The sequence below is a fragment of the Macaca fascicularis genome, chromosome 6 (assembly GCF_037993035.2).
Source record: "Macaca fascicularis isolate 582-1 chromosome 6, T2T-MFA8v1.1".
NCBI lineage: Eukaryota > Metazoa > Chordata > Mammalia > Primates > Cercopithecidae > Macaca > Macaca fascicularis.
In genome coordinates, this window is record NC_088380.1 from 156,904,330 (window position 1) to 156,922,236 (window position 17,907).

General features: G+C 42.0%; 1 protein-coding gene, 1 non-coding gene and 1 pseudogene across 15 annotated transcripts in view; 1 reads left to right on the forward strand and 2 right to left on the reverse strand.

The window, feature by feature from the left end:
* Positions 1-17,907, forward strand: part of HMGXB3 (HMG-box containing 3) — a 52,681-nt gene that overhangs the window by 20,460 nt on the left and 14,314 nt on the right. For 9 of the 14 annotated variants that reach the window (XM_015452125.4, XM_073994577.1, XM_073994575.1 and 6 more), the window contains 7 exons: positions 3,548-3,966; positions 5,999-6,174; positions 6,313-6,410; positions 9,963-10,061; positions 11,679-11,828; positions 15,418-15,719; positions 16,196-16,323. In XM_015452125.4, the coding sequence (XP_015307611.3) occupies positions 3,548-3,966; positions 5,999-6,174; positions 6,313-6,410; positions 9,963-10,061; positions 11,679-11,828; positions 15,418-15,719; positions 16,196-16,323 (1,372 nt within the window). The remainder of the gene's footprint in view (positions 1-3,547; positions 3,967-5,998; positions 6,175-6,312; positions 6,411-9,962; positions 10,062-11,678; positions 11,829-15,417; positions 15,720-16,195; positions 16,324-17,907) is intronic. The other 5 variants (XM_073994578.1, XM_073994574.1, XM_005558234.5 and 2 more) reach the window with 1 other exon arrangement.
* LOC135971203 (small ribosomal subunit protein uS10-like) lies at positions 171-1,030 on the reverse strand (annotated as a pseudogene).
* LOC123574303 (small nucleolar RNA U13) lies at positions 8,585-8,688 on the reverse strand. The gene has a single exon (XR_006699185.2). It is a non-coding gene; the product is annotated as a small nucleolar RNA U13 (small nucleolar RNA).

The window sequence follows — 17,907 nt, forward strand, 5'->3', positions numbered from 1 at the left end:
ACGGTGCCCAGCCCAAAAAACTTTAGAGCCGTGGTTCTCTTACTAAGATCAAGCTGATGGCATGAAAACAATTTTTTTCTTAGCTACCTTCCCCCCATCTTGACTTGCTAAGTCAGAATTTGCCAATGTATTTTGCAAGAATTAACATGTAAAGAGTAGATACTGTGATCTCTAAAGCTTATAGAAACAGAATAAGTGAGAGAAGATAGGTAACATTTTACCATCAATGCACTTAGAATTTTAGAAATAAAATTGACTTTATCAACTACTTCAACTCTTTTGAGTTTCCAGCTGAGGAAAAATAGATTTTAGAAAAGCGACTTACTAAATTCACGCAGCTAATTATCCCATTGCCTTTTCCACTAAACCACACTTCTCAGGCATTGCTATGCTGTTTAGCTGCAGAATGTAAGACAAGCTTGTCCAATCCATGGCCCAGGATGGCTTTGAATGAAGCCCAACACAAATGCATAAACTATCTTAAAACATTGAGATTTTTTGTTTTTTAACAACTGGTAATCAATGTATTAAAATAGTTGACTTAAGCATCTGTAGTGGTGACTTCCATCTCAACTCCTGGCTCAGTACTGATGGAAGTAATCTGCTTAATTTCAGAAGGACTGTGCAAGTCAATTAGTTGTTTGTGGATTCTCCTATGGAAACATTCCTGTGTCTTAGAACCTTGACCACAAATTTTTCTTGTAGTGATTCTCAAAGTCTTGGTAGGCATTCGAACTGATCCTTTCACTGAGATTATTTTCCTTTGCTCCTCTGATCAAGTCAGCACACATCTTCTCCAGGGATTTTTTGTTGCAGCTCGTTAGAATGATTTGAATTCGGTGAATTGCCACCTCCAGCTCCATGAGTGTTTTTCCGGTATCTTTAAAAGCCTTGGCTGCAGCGGGCTTCCTGACCGACTTGTTCCTTGGCGAGAGAGAACAGCGGTGAGTCAGGAGCAGGAGCGGGCAGGAGCGGGCGGACCGCAGCTCTGCACCACCTACGACTGTGTCTTCCTCAAAGAGCAAAACATTACGATATTTTTGTGTGTGTGATTATTTTATTTTTATTTTTTTAAACTCATCAGCTATTGTTAGTGTATTTTATGTGTGACTCAAGACAATTCTTCCAGTGTGGCCCAGGGAAGCCAAAATTGGACACCCTTGATCTATTAATAAAATTTCTTGAATTCTGATTTTTGAAGCAGCAAGTATAATTTGTCTCTAAAAGCTCCAAGTGTGTTTGTGCCAGGCAGGAAATGACTCGCCTTTTGTTGTATTGTTCTAGAGATCATACTGGCTAAAGTTAGCCCAAGAAATATGTGGCATAGTTCTCAATGAATTGAATAAAACAAAAGATAGTATATAAGGCTGTTTAGCTCAAGGCTTCATTCTTAAGGCTTTCCAATGGCAGCAACTGAGGTCTCTCTGAGCCTGCAGCCTGTTTTATTTACCTTAAATTTTGAAAGTAACATCTAATATGAGTAGGCTGAGTTAATGAAATGTGAGATCACCAGGTAGAGTTGTTTTGCTCAGGTTGCTTAAATTACCCAATCTTTCTGCAGTGATTTTTGTCTAAAATAGCCTACTTAGTAGGCAGTGTTTGCTCAAAGATCTTATCTCAAGAAATGAGTTTAGTCTCCTGTTTTTCTGCTAAATTTTCTCTCTCCTGCAGTAAATAAACTCTGTGCACTTGACTTGGAATTTCTCGTCATGTTAACTCACTCTTTTAGAATCTGAGAATGCTTTACCAAAGAGCTCTTAAGAGGTCACCTGTTACTGGCTCTTCTTTTTTTTTTTTTCCCAGACAGGGACAGGGTCTTGCTCTGTCATCCAGGCATGAATACAGCTCACTGCAGCCTCAGCCTCCTGGGGTCAAGTGATCCTGCCACCTCAGCCTCTCTAGTAGCTGGGAAAACAGGAACACAGGCTGCATACCACCATGCCTGGCTAATTTTTTTTTTTTTTTTTGTAGAGATGTGGTCTTGCCATGTTTCCCAAACTGGTCTTGAACTCCTGGGCTCAGGCGATCCTCTTGCCTCAGTTTCCCAAAGACTTAGGATCACAGGCATAAGCCATGGCGCCTGGCTGTTACTGGTTCTGAACTAGAAGTGCAGTGTGCAGATGGCTTTAGAAATGTTGAGGGGTTTGGGGGTAGTAAGCTACTGGGAGATAAATCATATTGAAATTTAATGACATTGGCACAGACACTAAACTTCTGTAATGTGCAGGGAGGTCCTCCACGCTGAATAATTAGGTCACCCAAAATGCTGTCTGGCTCCTGTTGACAAACACTGAGAGCCCAACCCTTTGCTATTTCATAAGGGGGAATGAGGATTCAATTGAAGCTTGCCTTACACCACATAACTAATTAGGAGTGGAGCTAAGCTTGATAGAACCTAGCCTTTATGTTTCCTAGTTTACAGTGCCCTTCACGATGTGCATGGTGGGTAGAAAACCTTTCTGAAACCTATTCCAGAGACAACCACTATTTAAAAACATTTTTTTAAAGTGTGCGGGTGTGTATGTAATACTGTTATTTCCACTGCAGTGCTAATTGGATACAAGCTGAGACACCAAGGGCTTTTTAAAACCAGGTCTAGCTAAAATAGCGGCTGCCATTTTTAGTGAGTTTGAGTATTTATAGCAGATAATAATGCATGAGTTAATTTGATCCAGTGCAAAGTATGTGACATATGTGTAAGTCATTCTTAAGACTCACCTTAAAGAATCTGGAACAAAAAATAGAATTTTTCCCAAAGGAGGTGAGAAAATTTGAATCTGTCCACATGAGGTTGTGGCCACACTGGGATTAACTGAATCTCATAAAAGGACCACCAAGGTGAACAACTTAGGACTTTTAGTTCCTGTATGGCAGTATGTCACCCTCTTTCTAGACACAGAGAAGTAGGCTTTGAATAATGTCAAACTAAATGTAAAACTAAAAAATGCCGACATTTGGTTGATGAAACCTGGAGAGGCTTTTCAATAAGAATTCATTAGAAGATGAATAGCTTTATTCAGATGAAGGCGTTTAATACTATAGTGAAAGGAGCCTGTAGCCAGAAGACTTAGATTCAGGCTAGTTTTACACTTGAGACCTTAAGTTAACTTCTTCGTTTCATGGACCTTAGTTTCCTTATTTGTCGCCCATATGTTATTAAAATGATCAAATGGGCTGGGCGCGGTGGCTCAAGCCTGTAATCCCAGCACTTTGGGAGGCCGAGACGGGCGGATCACGAGGTCAGGAGATCGAGACCATCCTGGCTAACACGGTGAAACCCCGTCTCTACTAAAAAATACAAAAAACTAGCCGGGCGAGGTGGCGGGCGCCTGTAGTCCCAGCTACTCGGGAAGCTGAGGCAGGAGAATGGCGTAAACCCGGGAGGCGGAGCTTGCAGTGAGCTGAGATCCGGCCACTGCACTCCAGCTCGGGTGACAGAGCGAGACTCAGTCTCAAAAAAAAAAAAAAATGATCAAATGAGAGAATGTTTGTGAATGTCATCAACTGTAAAATGCCTTATGTATACAAGGTATTCTTATTTTTCTAGGAAAAGCCAGCCAAAGTAAAAGTGGAATTGGCTTCTGGTGTCTCTTCCAAAGGCTCTGTGGTGAAAAGAAATCAGCAACCTGTCACCACTGAGCAAAATTCCTCTAAGGAAAATGCCTCCAAACTGACTCTGGAGAATTCGGAAGCTGTAAGCCAGCTCCTGAATGTAGCTCCTCCCAGAGAAGTAGGTGAGGAGAGTGAGTGGGAGGAAGTGATCATCTCCGATGCCCATGTTTTGGTTAAGGAAGCTCCTGGGAACCGTGGTACAGCAGTCACTAAGACACCAGTCGTCAGAAGTGGTGTGCAGCCTGAGGTCACTCTGGGGACAGCTGACAATGACAGTCCTGGAGCAGACATACCAACACCATCTGAGGGGACAAGCACCTCCAGTCTACTCCCTGCTCCTAAAAAACCTACAGGGTAAGTCAGTGTGTTTGTATAATATAGAGTTGTATTTAAAATAACAGCTTTGGAAATGCCCCATGTTTGTTTTATCCCATGTCCTTACAGCATGCCTTAGAGAGGCAGCAGAGCCCAGGCAGTGGTTCCTGTTTTAGAGATACAGAAACCAAGGCCTAGAGATATATAAAGATTGTCCCTTCCCCTTGGACTCTGCTATCCATGTACTGCTGTCAGATTACTTACACATCTCTTCTTATCAGTCTCCCTAAAGCAGTTTAGAGTCTTGCTGGCACAGGCTCTGGGCAGTATTAAAACTGTGAGTTACCAGTCCTGGATACTGGATTTGGAAAGAGAAGCTTTATTAAAGCATCCTGTAGAAAGAGTTCTGGCCTGATGGTCAGAGAACTCAGTACTGGTTCCAACTGTTTCTGGCTTCTGTTTGACCTTGGGCGTTGTCACTTCATGTCTGTTGACCTCAGTTCTCTCCTCTGAAAAATCTTGAGTTGGGTATTAGAAAATCTCTTCCTCACAGGCTGACTGTACAAACTGAAGATTGTGTATAAAACATGCAACCGAGTACCTTGTAAGTTGGAGGAAGTCACTATCTTTTTCTCCCCTTTTCCTCCTTAATTGATTCTGCGTATATCCCTTCCCTGAGGAAGTTGTGTTCTTGTAACTGAAGACCCTTATTTGTATCAGTGGTTCTCAACTGGTAACAGTTGTGCCCACAGTGGACACCAGAAGCCAATTCCACTTTTAACTTTGGCTGGCTTTTCCTGGAAAAATAAGAATGCCTTGTATGCCTTGTATACAAATATGTATGTGTGCATGTATATATATTTTTCCTACTTTTTTTTTTTAAACACAAATCATAGCACAACATACTTCTACATCTTATTTTTTATTTTTATGTTTATTTTTATTGTTTGAGACAGGGTCTCACTTCATCATTGAGGCTGGAGTGCAGTGGCGCGAACACAGCTCCCTGAAGCCTCACCCTCCCGGGCTCAGTCGATCTTCCCATCTCAGCCTCTCGAGTAGCTGGGACTACAGGCACGCACTACCACACCTGGCTAATTTTTGTATTTTTTTTGTAGAGATGGGGTTTTGCCATGTTGCGCAGACTGGTCTCGAACTCCTGGGCTCAGGTGATCCACCTGCCTTGGCCTCCCAAATACATCTTGCTTTTTTTTTGGAATGGAATCTCGCTCTGTCGCCCAGGCTGGAGTGCAGTGGTGCCATCTCATTTCACTGCAAGCTCTGCCTCCTGGGTTCACACCATTCTCCTGCCTCAGCCTTCTGAGTAGCTGGGACTACAGGCGCCTGCCACCACGCCCGGCTAATTTTTTGTATTTTTAGTAGAGACAGGGTTTCACCTTGTTAGCCAGGATGGTCTTGATCTCCTGACCTTGTGATCTGCCCACCTCGGCCTCCCAAAGTGCTGGGATTACAGGCGTGAGCTACTGCGCCTGGCCCCATCTTGCTTTTTTTTTTAAAAAATAATGTGGCAATATACTTTGGCGATGGTTTTGTATATTTAAAGGGTGAACCTATGCACTTTAGAACTTTTGTTTAAGACATGTAAATCACTTTAGCAAGTGTTTATTGAGGCCTTCTGCAGTGCAGGCCCTGTGCTCAACATTGGTGCTGCAAAGATGAAGCAAACATGGACTCTGTTCTCTAGGGTCTCTAAGCTGCTGTCATAAGTATGTGCTCTAACTAGAGGTAGATTAAATGTTATAGCTATAATAGCGATTGGCATTACTTGCTATAGACATTGTTTTACACTTCTTTGTCTTCGCAGTGACTCCATAACGTATAGGTAATTACCGTTCCATTTTACATGTTAGAAACTGGAAGTTAACAGAAGAATGAAATTACTTGCCCCGGGCCGCACAGCTATTTAGTGGTTGAATTTGAATTCAATCTGTCTAAAGCTTGATAGCTGAACCCCAATACTATCCTCTAATAAAGCACTATATAGAGATTGCACTTTGGTTTTCTTCCCTTTGTTCCCGAATTTCCAGATTTCTCTTCTTATTCATTTCAGAGTTGACCTGCTTACCCCTGGGTCCAGAGCTCCAGAGCTTAAAGGCAGAGCACGGGGCAAGCCCTCATTACTGGCTGCAGCAAGACCCATGAGAGCGATTTTGCCAGCCCCAGTTAATGTGGGGCGAGGCAGCAGCATGGGACTGCCCAGGGCCAGGCAGGCCTTTTCCCTGAGTGGTAAGGGCTGGGGCATACCTGGGATGGAGGGGCTGTCTGATGGGAAAGGGACAGGAGTAGGGGGTTGAGAATGGACATAGAGACTTGGGGAGACTCTGAATGCACTGAAGTCACCAGTTTGGCTCGTGTTTCTCTCAGATAAGACTCCTTCTGTGAGGACTTGTGGTCTGAAGCCAAGCACACTGAAGCAGCTGGGCCAGCCCATTCAACAGCCATCTGGCCCTGGTGAGGTGAAGGTAAGACCCATTTTCCGGAGTGGGAGCTGTTTGAGGGTCTGGCTGCTGCCATTTAATGTATCAAAACTATAGGTAAAAGCAGATCCCAATTCTTACACGTTGGCAGACCTCTGGGAGGAGGTTAACATGAATGATTTATCTATTTTTTAAGTAATTTCTTTTTATAAAGTGAATACATGTTTTTAAACCTTTTACTTAGAAATAATTTATAACAGAAAAAAGTCGCAAAAATAAAAATAGTACAGAGAACACCCATATACTCTTTACCTAGAGTGACCTATTGTTAATGTGTTAGCCCATTTTGCTTTATCTTTTTTGTTCATGTGTGTTCCCCCCGCCATGTGTGGGTGTGTACACGTGCATGTGTGTAAAATACACATTATAGGGTAAGTTATGCCTTTATGCTTGTTTGTGTATTTCATAAGAATAGGGATTTTTTTTTTTTTTTTTTTTTTTTTTTTTTTTGTGGTGGCGGGGTCTTGCTCTGTCACCTAGGCTGGAGTGCAGTGGCACAATCTTAGCTCACTGCAGCCTCCACCTCCTGGGTTCAAGTGATTTTGCTGCCTCAGCCTCTCCTGAGTAGCTGGGATTTCAGGAGCACACCACCATGCCCAGCTAACTTTTGTATTGTTGGTAGAGATGGGGTTTCACCATGTTGGCCGGGCTGGCCCTGGACTCCTGACCTCAAGTGATCCACGCACCTCAGCCTCCTAAAGTGCTGGGATTACAGGCGTGAGCCACCATGTCCAGCCTAGAATAGGGATATTCTTTTACTGAAACATTGATGCATACCTTTACTTTCCCATTCATATTCCAAATTGCGTCAGTTTGACCTGTGAGCCCTGAAAATCTGAGACAGGTCTCAGTTCATTTAGAAAGCTTATTTTGCTAAAATTGAGGACATGCACCTGGGACACACCCTCGGGAGGTCCTGATGACATCTGCCCAAGGTAGTCATAGCAGTTTGGTTTTATACATTCTAGGGAGACATCAATCAACATACACAAGATGAACATTGATTCAGTCTGGAAAGGCAGGACAACTCGAAGCAAAGGCAGGAAGACTCAAAGCAGGGAGGGGGCTTCTAGGTCGTAGGTAGATAAAAGACAAGTGGTCACATCCTTCTGAATTTCTGATTAGCCTCTCCAAAGGAGGCAGTCAGATATGCATTTATCTCAGTGAGCAGAGGGTGACTTTGAATAGAATGGGAGGCAGGTTGACCCTAAGCAGTTCCCAGCTTGACTTTTCCCTTTAGCTTAGTGATGTGGGGGCCCCACGATTTATTTTCTTTTCACAGACCCAATTTTTTATTTATATATATATATATATATCCCCCCCCCCCCCAGAAACAAGGTCTTGCTGTGTTGCCCAGGCCGGAGTGCAGTAGTGCAATCATAGCTCACTTCTGCCTCGAACTGCTAGGCTCAAGGAATCCTCCCGACTCAGCCTCCTGAGTAGCTGGGTGCACAGGCAGGCACCATCATACCAAGCTAATTTTTAAATGTTTTTTTTTGTAGAGATGGGGTCTCTTGCTGTATTGCCCAGGCTGATCTCAAAACTCCTGGCCTTAAACGATTCTCCCTTCTTGGCCTCCCGAAGTACTGGGATTACAGGCATTAGCCACCTCACCCAGTGTCTTTTTTATTTTATTGTATATTTTTAAAGCCTCTCCCATTCTAGGACAGTTCCTTTACATGGCATCTTTTTCTCCAGTCTAAGATCCAGTCTAGGATCAGATATTAACATTTAGTTGTCATGTCTCTTTAGCTTCCTTTTAAAAATGAATGCATGATTGTAGAAAATAAAGAAAATTCAGGTAAAGGAGAAAGAAAAGTCCCTTAAGATCCTGCCACCCAGAATGACCGTCTGATATGCTTTCAGGTCTTTTCCTGAATTTGTTTTTTACAATTTTTTTTTTACAATTTTATTTTTTTACAATTTTTTTTTACAATTTTTTAAATAAATTTTTTAAATTTATTTTTTACAATTTTTTAAAAATCAGAAACTTGGCTCTTACTCCACATACTAGTTTGTGGCTTATATTTTCGCTTCATTTAGTGATACAGATATTAAAAATTTTCTGGGTGTCCAGATTCCATGGATTAGTGGGGTTTGTTTGTTTGTTTGTTTTTAGCTGTATGTAGCTAGAATAATTATCAAGGTTTTTTTTTCCATGTCAAATGGGTAATGTGCTGACATTATAATGAGGTTTGAGGGAGGCACATCTCACCCATGTGCGTGAATACCAGATCGTCATACTTGTGAGCTATAAAAGGATCTATCAAAATGTCCTTAGCTAGCATTTTTCAAGCTTTTGATCATGACTCTCAGTAACAGGCATATTTTTATATTACTGCCTAGTAAACATATATACTAAAGGTTTAATGCCCTTACTATATGCAGTCACTTTTTTTCTCATTCGTATTTGCAAAATGCTGGTTTCAACCCATTAAATTAATGTTATGACTCCTCATTGGATTGTGGCCTGTAGTTTGCAAACTGTGTCATGGACCAGGTTGGAATAGGAAAACGGGTCTGCTGTCTTCCTTGTCATGTGTTCTTTGTCAGTTAACTTCCTTTCTTTAACAGTTTTACATTTGCCCTGACAGGAATATCAACTGGCTTTTACTTTTACTTTTACTTTGAGAATTATTTTATTTTCCACACAGATATGGCAGCTCTGGGTGTATGTGTGATCTTGCGGTGTAGAAGGAAGGTATCTGGTTAGTGTCGGTAGTTTTGTAGATTTCCAGCCCCTAGATTCCTTCATGTACACTCTGTTACTTGGGTCAACCCCTGTCTTCTCTGTAAATAGTTTCCTTTTGATTGGTGACATTGGGTATTTGTTAAAAGCCACAAACTCTTTTACTAGTCTGAAACCAGTAAACAGGTACATGAAATACTCTGAAAATCAACTTAAATTCATTATTATAGAATAATTTTAATTTTGTTTGCTTTATCTTTTCTCTTTTTAGCTATATAAGTAAAATATACATTCCTTATAAAACATTTGAGGCTCATGCCTCTAATCCCAGCACTTTGGGAGGCTGAAGTGGGAGGATTGCTTTAGTCCAGCAGTTCAAGGCCAGCCTGGGCAACATAGTGAGACCCACATTGCTACAAAAAAAAAAAAGAAAATTTTGTAGATAGTGGTAAAGAGGGAGAAACAACCATGATTGTCCTCTTACCCTGTGACATTTTAGTGAATAATCTTTCAGACATCTTTCTATGCAAAGTTGTTCAACCGTGTATTTGTATGTATAAAAGCTATTATGTGCTTTTATAACTCAGTAGTAGTTGCAAATCTGATTCATGGTGTTTCTAAAACCTGGTATTAGAAACTGCACAGAAGCCTGTGGCAAGCCCTGGACTTGAACATGACACTCAGCCTTTGGTGGACTGGTGACTGCCAGCTGGCAGTCCAGAGGGCTCATTTGGAGAATAGCTCTACAAATTCCCTGGGAAAGCATTCCCTCAAGTTGTTTCAGGACATGGGACCTCAGGAGTTTGGCTAAGGTTCAAAAGCACTAAACAATTTGTTCTGATCCACAGCTACCAAGTGGCCCATCCAACAGGACTTCTCAGGTGAAAGTTGTGGAGGTCAAGCCCGATATGTTTCCTCCATATAAGTACAGCTGCACTGTGACATTGGTAAGTATGCAGCTAGGTGGTGGTGGGTTGACATGGAGGTTGTTTTGATTTTGTGGTTGAAGGTCAGTAGGAGGCTCGGGGAGAGGGTGGTTGTAGCTGGGAGGGAGAACAGCGTCAGGTATAGATTGTTAATGCTGAAGATCCCGTCCGTGATGCAAATGATAGCTACTGGATAAATCTGCTGGGTTGTTTTGGTCTCTTTCCAGGTGAGATTTATAAAGTGTAGGACAGCTGAGATTAGTGTGTTTTTATTGAGAGCTGCCAGAGATGAGAATCCCGTCCAGATTTAACATTTAGCAGTCTTGGAACCTTTTAGCTTAGAAAGGGTGTTCCACAGTTACGTGTAGGCGACATTGCCTTTTTCTCCCTAAAACAGAGTCCAGTTCAACACTGCTATCTTAAAGTAAAATAGAGAAGTACTTTAGTAAAGCAACTTATTTTGTTTAGCCTAGTGTTTCCCACAGGGGTTTTCTCTTTATTTTTTAACATAACACATATTAACATCCTAATGGACAAATGTGTGACATTGGGATCACCCTTTTGTAGGGCAGGCAGCATAGAGCAGGGAAATAAATGCTAGACAGCTGAGAGACCTGGTCCAAAAGGAGTTCTGGCTCTGCTGCTAGCATGCCGCATGCCCCTGGGCAAGATTCTTTCCTTCTGTGGTCCTCAGTTTCACTGTCTGTAAAATGCTGCATTGGTTTGGACATCTTTGGGGCATCTATCACTCTCAATATTCTCTAATTCTGTTGATGCTTAAAGTATCAACCAGCCAGATGTCTTTTGGCAGTTTCTCGAGCTGATTTGATTAAGATGAACAGATTTTGAGAGAACCGCTAGATTTTTAAAAATTCTGGCCTCATAATGGCAAACAGGTTCAGAAAGGGTCATTCATTTGTTCAAAAAATATTTATTGAGCACATATTCCGTGCCAAGCTCTGTGCTGGGGATTCAGTAGCAAACAAGACAGCACGGTATGATGGGTTAATGTCTGGTCTGACCGGATCCCTAAGGAGAATGTGTCTCTTATCCTGGAAATGTGCTCAGATTTCTTTTTCCCGTGACCTGAACATAATCACTCCCTTCTCCATGCCTTTACTCTCCATTCCGTTTGGCTACAGAGGCAACTAGATTTACCATTTAGGGGGAACTACCCCTAAGTAGACCCTCCCTTCTGCTGATTAGTTAGTAACTTGTCATAGGAGCTTAGATGCTAGAGCTTTAAGCTTTAATAGTCCATAAGTCACAGTTTGTCTTCAGGCAGGACTTGAATCTCTTTAGTTCACCAGTCTCTAGCCCTCTTTGTTTAAACAGACCTGCTTCACTCCACCAACTGCCTGGACCCTGAAGGCATTTGAGTTTCTTACCATTGAGAGTCTACTCTCTTGTTTCACAGATAGGGAAGGACTGGACTGGATTTGCCAAAAATTTACAGCCTATATTAAAAGTAAAAGGGTTAACTGCAGAAAAAAGGTTAAGGCTCTTGAAGTTAGGCTGAATCTGGTTTGCAGTTGCCACTCTCTTCTCTGATTTACTGGCAGCTGCTCATTCTGGTTCTAGGCTCTGCCCAGGTTTAACTTAATTTTTGTAGAATTGAACATTGGTCTTACTTTTTAGGATTTGGGCCTGGCTACATCAAGAGGCCGGGGAAAGTGCAAGAATCCCTCTTGTAGCTATGTCTACACCAACAGGCACAAACCTCGGATTTGTCCCAGCTGTGGTTTTAACCTTGCCAAAGACCGGACTGAGAAAAACACCAAGGCTATCGTGAGTTCTTTCCCCAAACACATCCCCTGGCCTGTTCTGGGCTCTGTTAGTGAACCTGTCTTAGTAGAAATAAGAGGATTTTTAAAGTACATGGTGGTAGTTAGAGCATCCAAACTGGAACCAGATTGTGGGTTCTGAACCTGAGCAAGTGCCGCCTTTTCTCTGAGCCTCCTTGTCCCCATTGCCAGGGTGAAGGGGTTGATTAGGTACCTTGATCTCTGAGAACCAAGAGTTCATTCACTGAAGAGAATGATATAGCACAGGCCTTAAGTAGGAGTCAAAGGAGAGGGATGAAAGGGTTGCATCCTCTTACCTCTGAGGCCTGATACTAGACCTGTAAGTTGATTTACTGTTTTGGTAAATAGAGAATGCCAAAGCTAAAACTTTGTAGATTAGGGCACCACTGCTTTCTCAGGTTCCTTGGAAAGCTTTTAGCTAATCAAAGCTTTATTTCTAGCAGTCTAGGCAAACCTCCTCTCTCAAGTTGGGCCAAACTACTTGGATAGTAAAATACATTCCACTTGGCTCCTTAGGGCTGCTATTATTACTATTACCAGGAAAAACGGGCATTTTCAGAGGTCCTCAGAATTTCCGTATGAGTTTTTTAAAGTGAACAGAAAACAATTGCACTTGAGGCAGCAAATGGAATGACTAAAATAAGGGTAAGAAGAGAAATGTCACTGATCTGCCTTGGGGAAAGAAGGGATTGCACATAGAACAAACAGGTCAGGACCTGAGATGGAGCCTGGTCACTCCAGATCAAGTCTGGACCTTGAAAGACAGGCAGGTTTTAGATGGAAGGGGAAGGCATGCCATACTTACGGATAAGTGTGAGTGAAAATGTGAGAAAGGAAAGTGGAACCAAAGTATGTGGGCACTAATGACTTGGTGGGAAAAACACTGGGGCTGGGAGTGACCCTGAGTTGGAAGCTTCCCTCTCCGGACCTTTGTTTCTCCATTGGTAAAATAAGGTGGGCAAGGTAGATTAGATCTGGGCATTTTACTGTCAGAGCCAGGAGCCTTAGAGAAGACTGAGAATTGAGCTTCAAGGAGTTTATAAATCCCTGAAATTTCATGCAAAATGGGTCCGTAGCTTTCATCAGATTCTCTTGCTCCACTGGATGCCTACTGCTGGAAGTAAGCTTTCTTCCCAGATTTTCAATGAGTTTTAATGTGCTCCTCTTGCCATAGCACTGATCACACCCCATATTGACTGCTTTTCTTAACTCCCTATGAGACCACAATCTCTCCTAGGCCAGGTATGTCTATTTTTCCTGCACCTTCTAACCCTGGAGCTTATATATACAAAGTGTGTCTATCTGTAATTAGGAGATAGAATTGAGTTCTGTGTAGGTAGAAGCTCTGAGCATTCCTTTCTTCTTCCAGTTCATTTTAGCTATTTGTGCGGTTTGCAGTGGAAGTGGATGTTACTCTCTAGATCTAGGATGATGAAGTGACTTAACTTTTCAAGTGACATAGGAAATTATCTAGGGACCTCTTGCCAATTTCAGATCCCACTCTTAAAACTTATATCCCTCTGTATTTGGTTAACTGAGAGCTGCCCACCCCCAGGACTCACCTCTGCAGACCCTCCATCACTTTCCAATCTCCTAAAGTTTGGAGAAATACAATGTAATTATTGCTTTCCACAAAATAAAGCACTGGTGAGAACCACAGGTACCTTCTTGTGTGTTGTCATTTGGAGTCCCCTGGTGGCCAAATGTTTTCACATCTCTGAGCTGGAATGGTCTTCAGTCCTTTCTGTTCTTCATCTCTGGCTAGAGTCACAGGACAGTATTCCTGCCAAGTGGTCTCCAGCTATGGTTTCATAGTCATGACTGAGAACACACAGCCTCTCGGGGCAGCTCATTCTACTGTTAGTCAGCTCTTCTGTAGCCATTAATTAATTAATTCTCTCAGCCAGCATATATTGAATGCCTGCTATGGGCCAGGCTTTCAGAGATGAATAGGACGTGGCCCTTTTCCTTGAGAAGCTTACAGTCTAGTGGGAGAGAAAGATAACCAAACTATTACAAACGAAAATTGTCATAGGTATGCAGAGTTAATAAAAAGCTCCTTGTTATTAAGTGTCCTAGTCTGTTTTGTGTTGCTGTAAAAGAATACCTGAGGCTAGGCAATTTATAAAGAAAAGAAGTTTATGTGGCTCATAATATGGCAGTCTATACAAGAAGCATAGCACCAACATCTTTTTCTGATGAGGGCCTCAGACTGCTTCCACTCGTGGAGGAAGGCAAGGGGAGCCGGCATGCACAGAGATCACATACAGAAAGAGGAGGCAAAACTCATTCACCACCTCCCTTGCCCCTGCCCCACGTTAATCTACTCATGAGGGATCTGTCCCCCTGACCCAAATATCTCCCTTTAGGACCTGCCTCCAATGTTGGGTTCACGTTTCAGCGTGAGATTTGGAGAGGGTAAACATCCAGACTATAGCATTAAGCATTTAACTTCTACAGAACCATGTATAATGTGTCCATCAGATATGAATCAGTATCTTGTGTGTGTCTCAGGCATCATGGTGGTTGGGAATCAGTAAATAAGCAGAATTCCACCCTTACTGAAGCGGGGAGGGCAGTGGTTTAGCAGCTATCAAATGATGTATTCTGCAGTCAAGGGGTGCACTCAGAGAACACAAAGAGGGGAGTGATTTATGCTGCCTTGGCAAAAAGGATCAGGGAGGAGCTCCATTGAAGAGAGACCTGCTTGAGAAAGACCTATTTTTAATGAGTATTTCAGAACATTGTTCCTGGAAGCCTCTGACTGGTATATAAAATTACCTTGTACCCAGAAGCCACTGAGAATTAAAGACGGATAACTTTAAGCAGTGCAGATACTTGTTTATATATCAAAACTATCATTCATAGAGCCTTCATTGCACCATAGGCATTGTGTGCTAAGTGCTTTACTTATAATGTCTTATTTAAACTGTGTAATAGCTCTAGATTACTATTTTCATGTGTCATTTCACAGATGAGGAAATTGAGACCCAGAAAGATTAAGTAAATTGCCTTGGGTCCCACACATACAGCTGTTAAGTGGCATATCCAGAACTGAAACCTGGGTCTGTTATCCTCTAAACCCCATACCTGATGAATGAGAGCTAAGTGTTGAATCCATTACCAAGAGTTGTATATAATCCTTTCGTTTACTGATGCAGGTTGAATATCCCTTATCTGAAGTCCTTAATACCAGAAGTGTTTTTGAATTATTTCATTATTTGCAATATTTGCAGAATACATACTGCTTGAACATCCCTAATCCAGTAATTCGAAATCTGAGATGTCTAATGAGCATATCCCTTGAATGTTGTCTCAGTGATCAAAAAGTTTCAGATTTCAGAGCATTTTGGATTTGGGTGCTCAACCTATAGAGAAACTGAGCCCCACAGAGAAAAATAACCAGCCTTTAGTCACACAGTGAGTTATTAGCTGAGCTGGTTAGGAACCTAGGTTTCCCACCTGTCAGTCATGGGCCCTATCTGTCTGCTGCTCCCAGTCTTTTATTATTTTAGCCTGAAGCTGGCTCTTTCTGCTCTGAGTGCTTGGTGATCAATCCACTCTCTTCTCAGGAGGTGAGCTCACCACTCCCAGATGTACTGAATGCCACAGAGCCCCTGAGCACAGCCCAGAGGGAGATCCAGCGCCAGTCCACACTGCAGCTGCTGCGCAAAGTCCTGCAGATTCCTGAGAATGAGTCAGAGCTGGCTGAGGTCTTCGCCTTGATTCATGAACTCAACAGCTCTCGACTTATCTTGTCCAACGTGAGTGAGGAGACAGTCACCATCGAGCAAACCTCTTGGTCGAATTATTATGAGTCTCCGTCCACGCAGTGCCTTCTCTGTAGCAGCCCATTATTCAAAGGGGGACAAAAGTAAGCACCCCTTAACTCTGCCCCTAGCTGCCCCATCCCAGTTGGTTCATATTGCTCCTTTCTTCAGAAAGCTTATATTAAAGCTGTAACTGTGAAGATGTTATTCTCTGCCGTTTCTAGGCTTCCTTTACCTTTCTGATTGCTAAAAGTAAAGTGATAATTGGTAATTCTCATTTCTGTTGAAATGCCTGAAATTTATCACCAGCTTAGGATTTAGTTTACATCTGGACTGCCCCACACAGTGTTTAGGTTTGGGAGTTCATTGGGATTGGTTAAATTGTGTAATAAATTCAGAGTTACATTAATTGTAGGGGACGATTCCACAGATTCCAACAAAGTGGAAATACCTACCAGAAAACCTAGAAAATCCTAAGCTCCAGCAAATGAGAATTTGCCATTGATCACTGAGCCTTGCAACAACATAAGGAAGTCTCTTTCCCTTCTTTTTTTTTTGTTGGTGATGTTTCTGGTACTAGCTCCCTGGCTGGGCCCCAGGAGTGCTGGCTGCTGACAGCCAGCCGTCTGCAGACAGTGACTGCCCAGGTGAAGATGTGTCTGAACCCCCATTGTCTGGCCCTGCACAGCTTCATAGACATCTACACAGGTGGGTGCCAACCTTCTCTTCCCTCAGAGAATCCAAAATCAGGCTTGGGAACTGCCTTTTTGGATGAGACCTTGGGCTCTTTGAGGACCGGACCTTCTCAGATAGGGTTTCTGAGGAAGGGGGAATCTTCTTCCTAAATGTCTTAGTCCCAGAAGATGACTTTTACCTCTCAAGTGTTGAAGCTCTTAACTGGGATCTTTAAAATAACATCTTCATTGTGGACGGGCTGGAAAATGCAGACAGACAAAAAGAGGAAACAAAAAATCAAGAGCATTCCTACTGCCATGAGATAAACACTTAACAATGTTCTCAATCTTCCAGAAATGTTTATTCATCTGTGCAGAATATAAGAAATTATAGGATTTATAGGTTTATAGTCTTTCTTTGAACAAAAGTGCGGTTGTGCTAGGTGTTGTTTTGGAATGTGCTTTTTAAATTTAGGGGTACCTCATGGGCATCTTCCTGTGCCAGCAAGTAGAGAAGGACATGACCATTTTTAAAGGGATGTATGGTGCTCCATTTTACACTTTTGTGATTCATCTTTGTGTACAGCCCTAATTTGTCTTTTGGACAAATACTCAGAAGTAGAATTGCCCCACATTTACCCTTTCCTACCCTATTATTCATCAACATCAGGCATTTATGGAACACTCACCATTTTTGGTTGAATCCTAAATTTTGTTTGTAGAATTGAGTGCTAAAGATGAAAGCATATTTGTGATGTATTCTCTTTGTCTTAGAACTTAATGGTGCTTTATTTTGAATTCGTGTTTTTAATGTCTTATATTATTAGATTGAATTTGTACTATTTTATGCTCTTGCCAACAGTTAACAAGAGTGCCTATTACCCTGTAGTGTATCTAGGCCAGTACTCAGGATTATATATTTGTTTAATCAACATGTATTTTAAAATTTACATGTAGTTAAGTGTGTTGCTCCCAGTTCCGTCATTTCTGACAGATATACTAAGTGGTGTAACTGCCTTCACAATCAATATATAGAACAGGTCTATCACCCAAAACATTCTCTTCTACTGTTCCTTTGTATTTAAACCCACCCCCTCCCCCAACCTCTGGTAACTGTTTGATCTCATCTTTATCCATATAGTATTCTCTTTCCCAGAATGTCATGTAAAAGCAATTATAGCACGTAGCCTTTTAAGTCTGGCTTCTTTCAGTAAGCTAATCCTTTGAGAGTCATCCATGTTGTCTTTATCAGTGGTTTGTTCCTTTTTATTGTGGAGTAGTTTTCTGTTGTGTCGATGTACAGCAGGTTGTTTATCTGTTCCCCGTGGGAGGATATTTGGTTTGCTACCAGTGTTTGGCAGTTACGAATAGAGCTGCTGTAAATATTTGTGTACCAATATGAAATGAAACCTAAGTCTTCATTTCTCTTGGGTAAATACCTAAGAATCAGATTGCTGGGTCATATGGTAAGTGTGTGTTTAATTTTATAAGAAAACAGCATTACCAAAGTGGCTGTACCATTTTGCATTCCTTCCCACAGTAGGTAAAAGTTACAGTTTGCTCTGCATGCCGACACTCAGCATTATCTGTTTTTGTTTTTCAGCCATTCTAATACGTA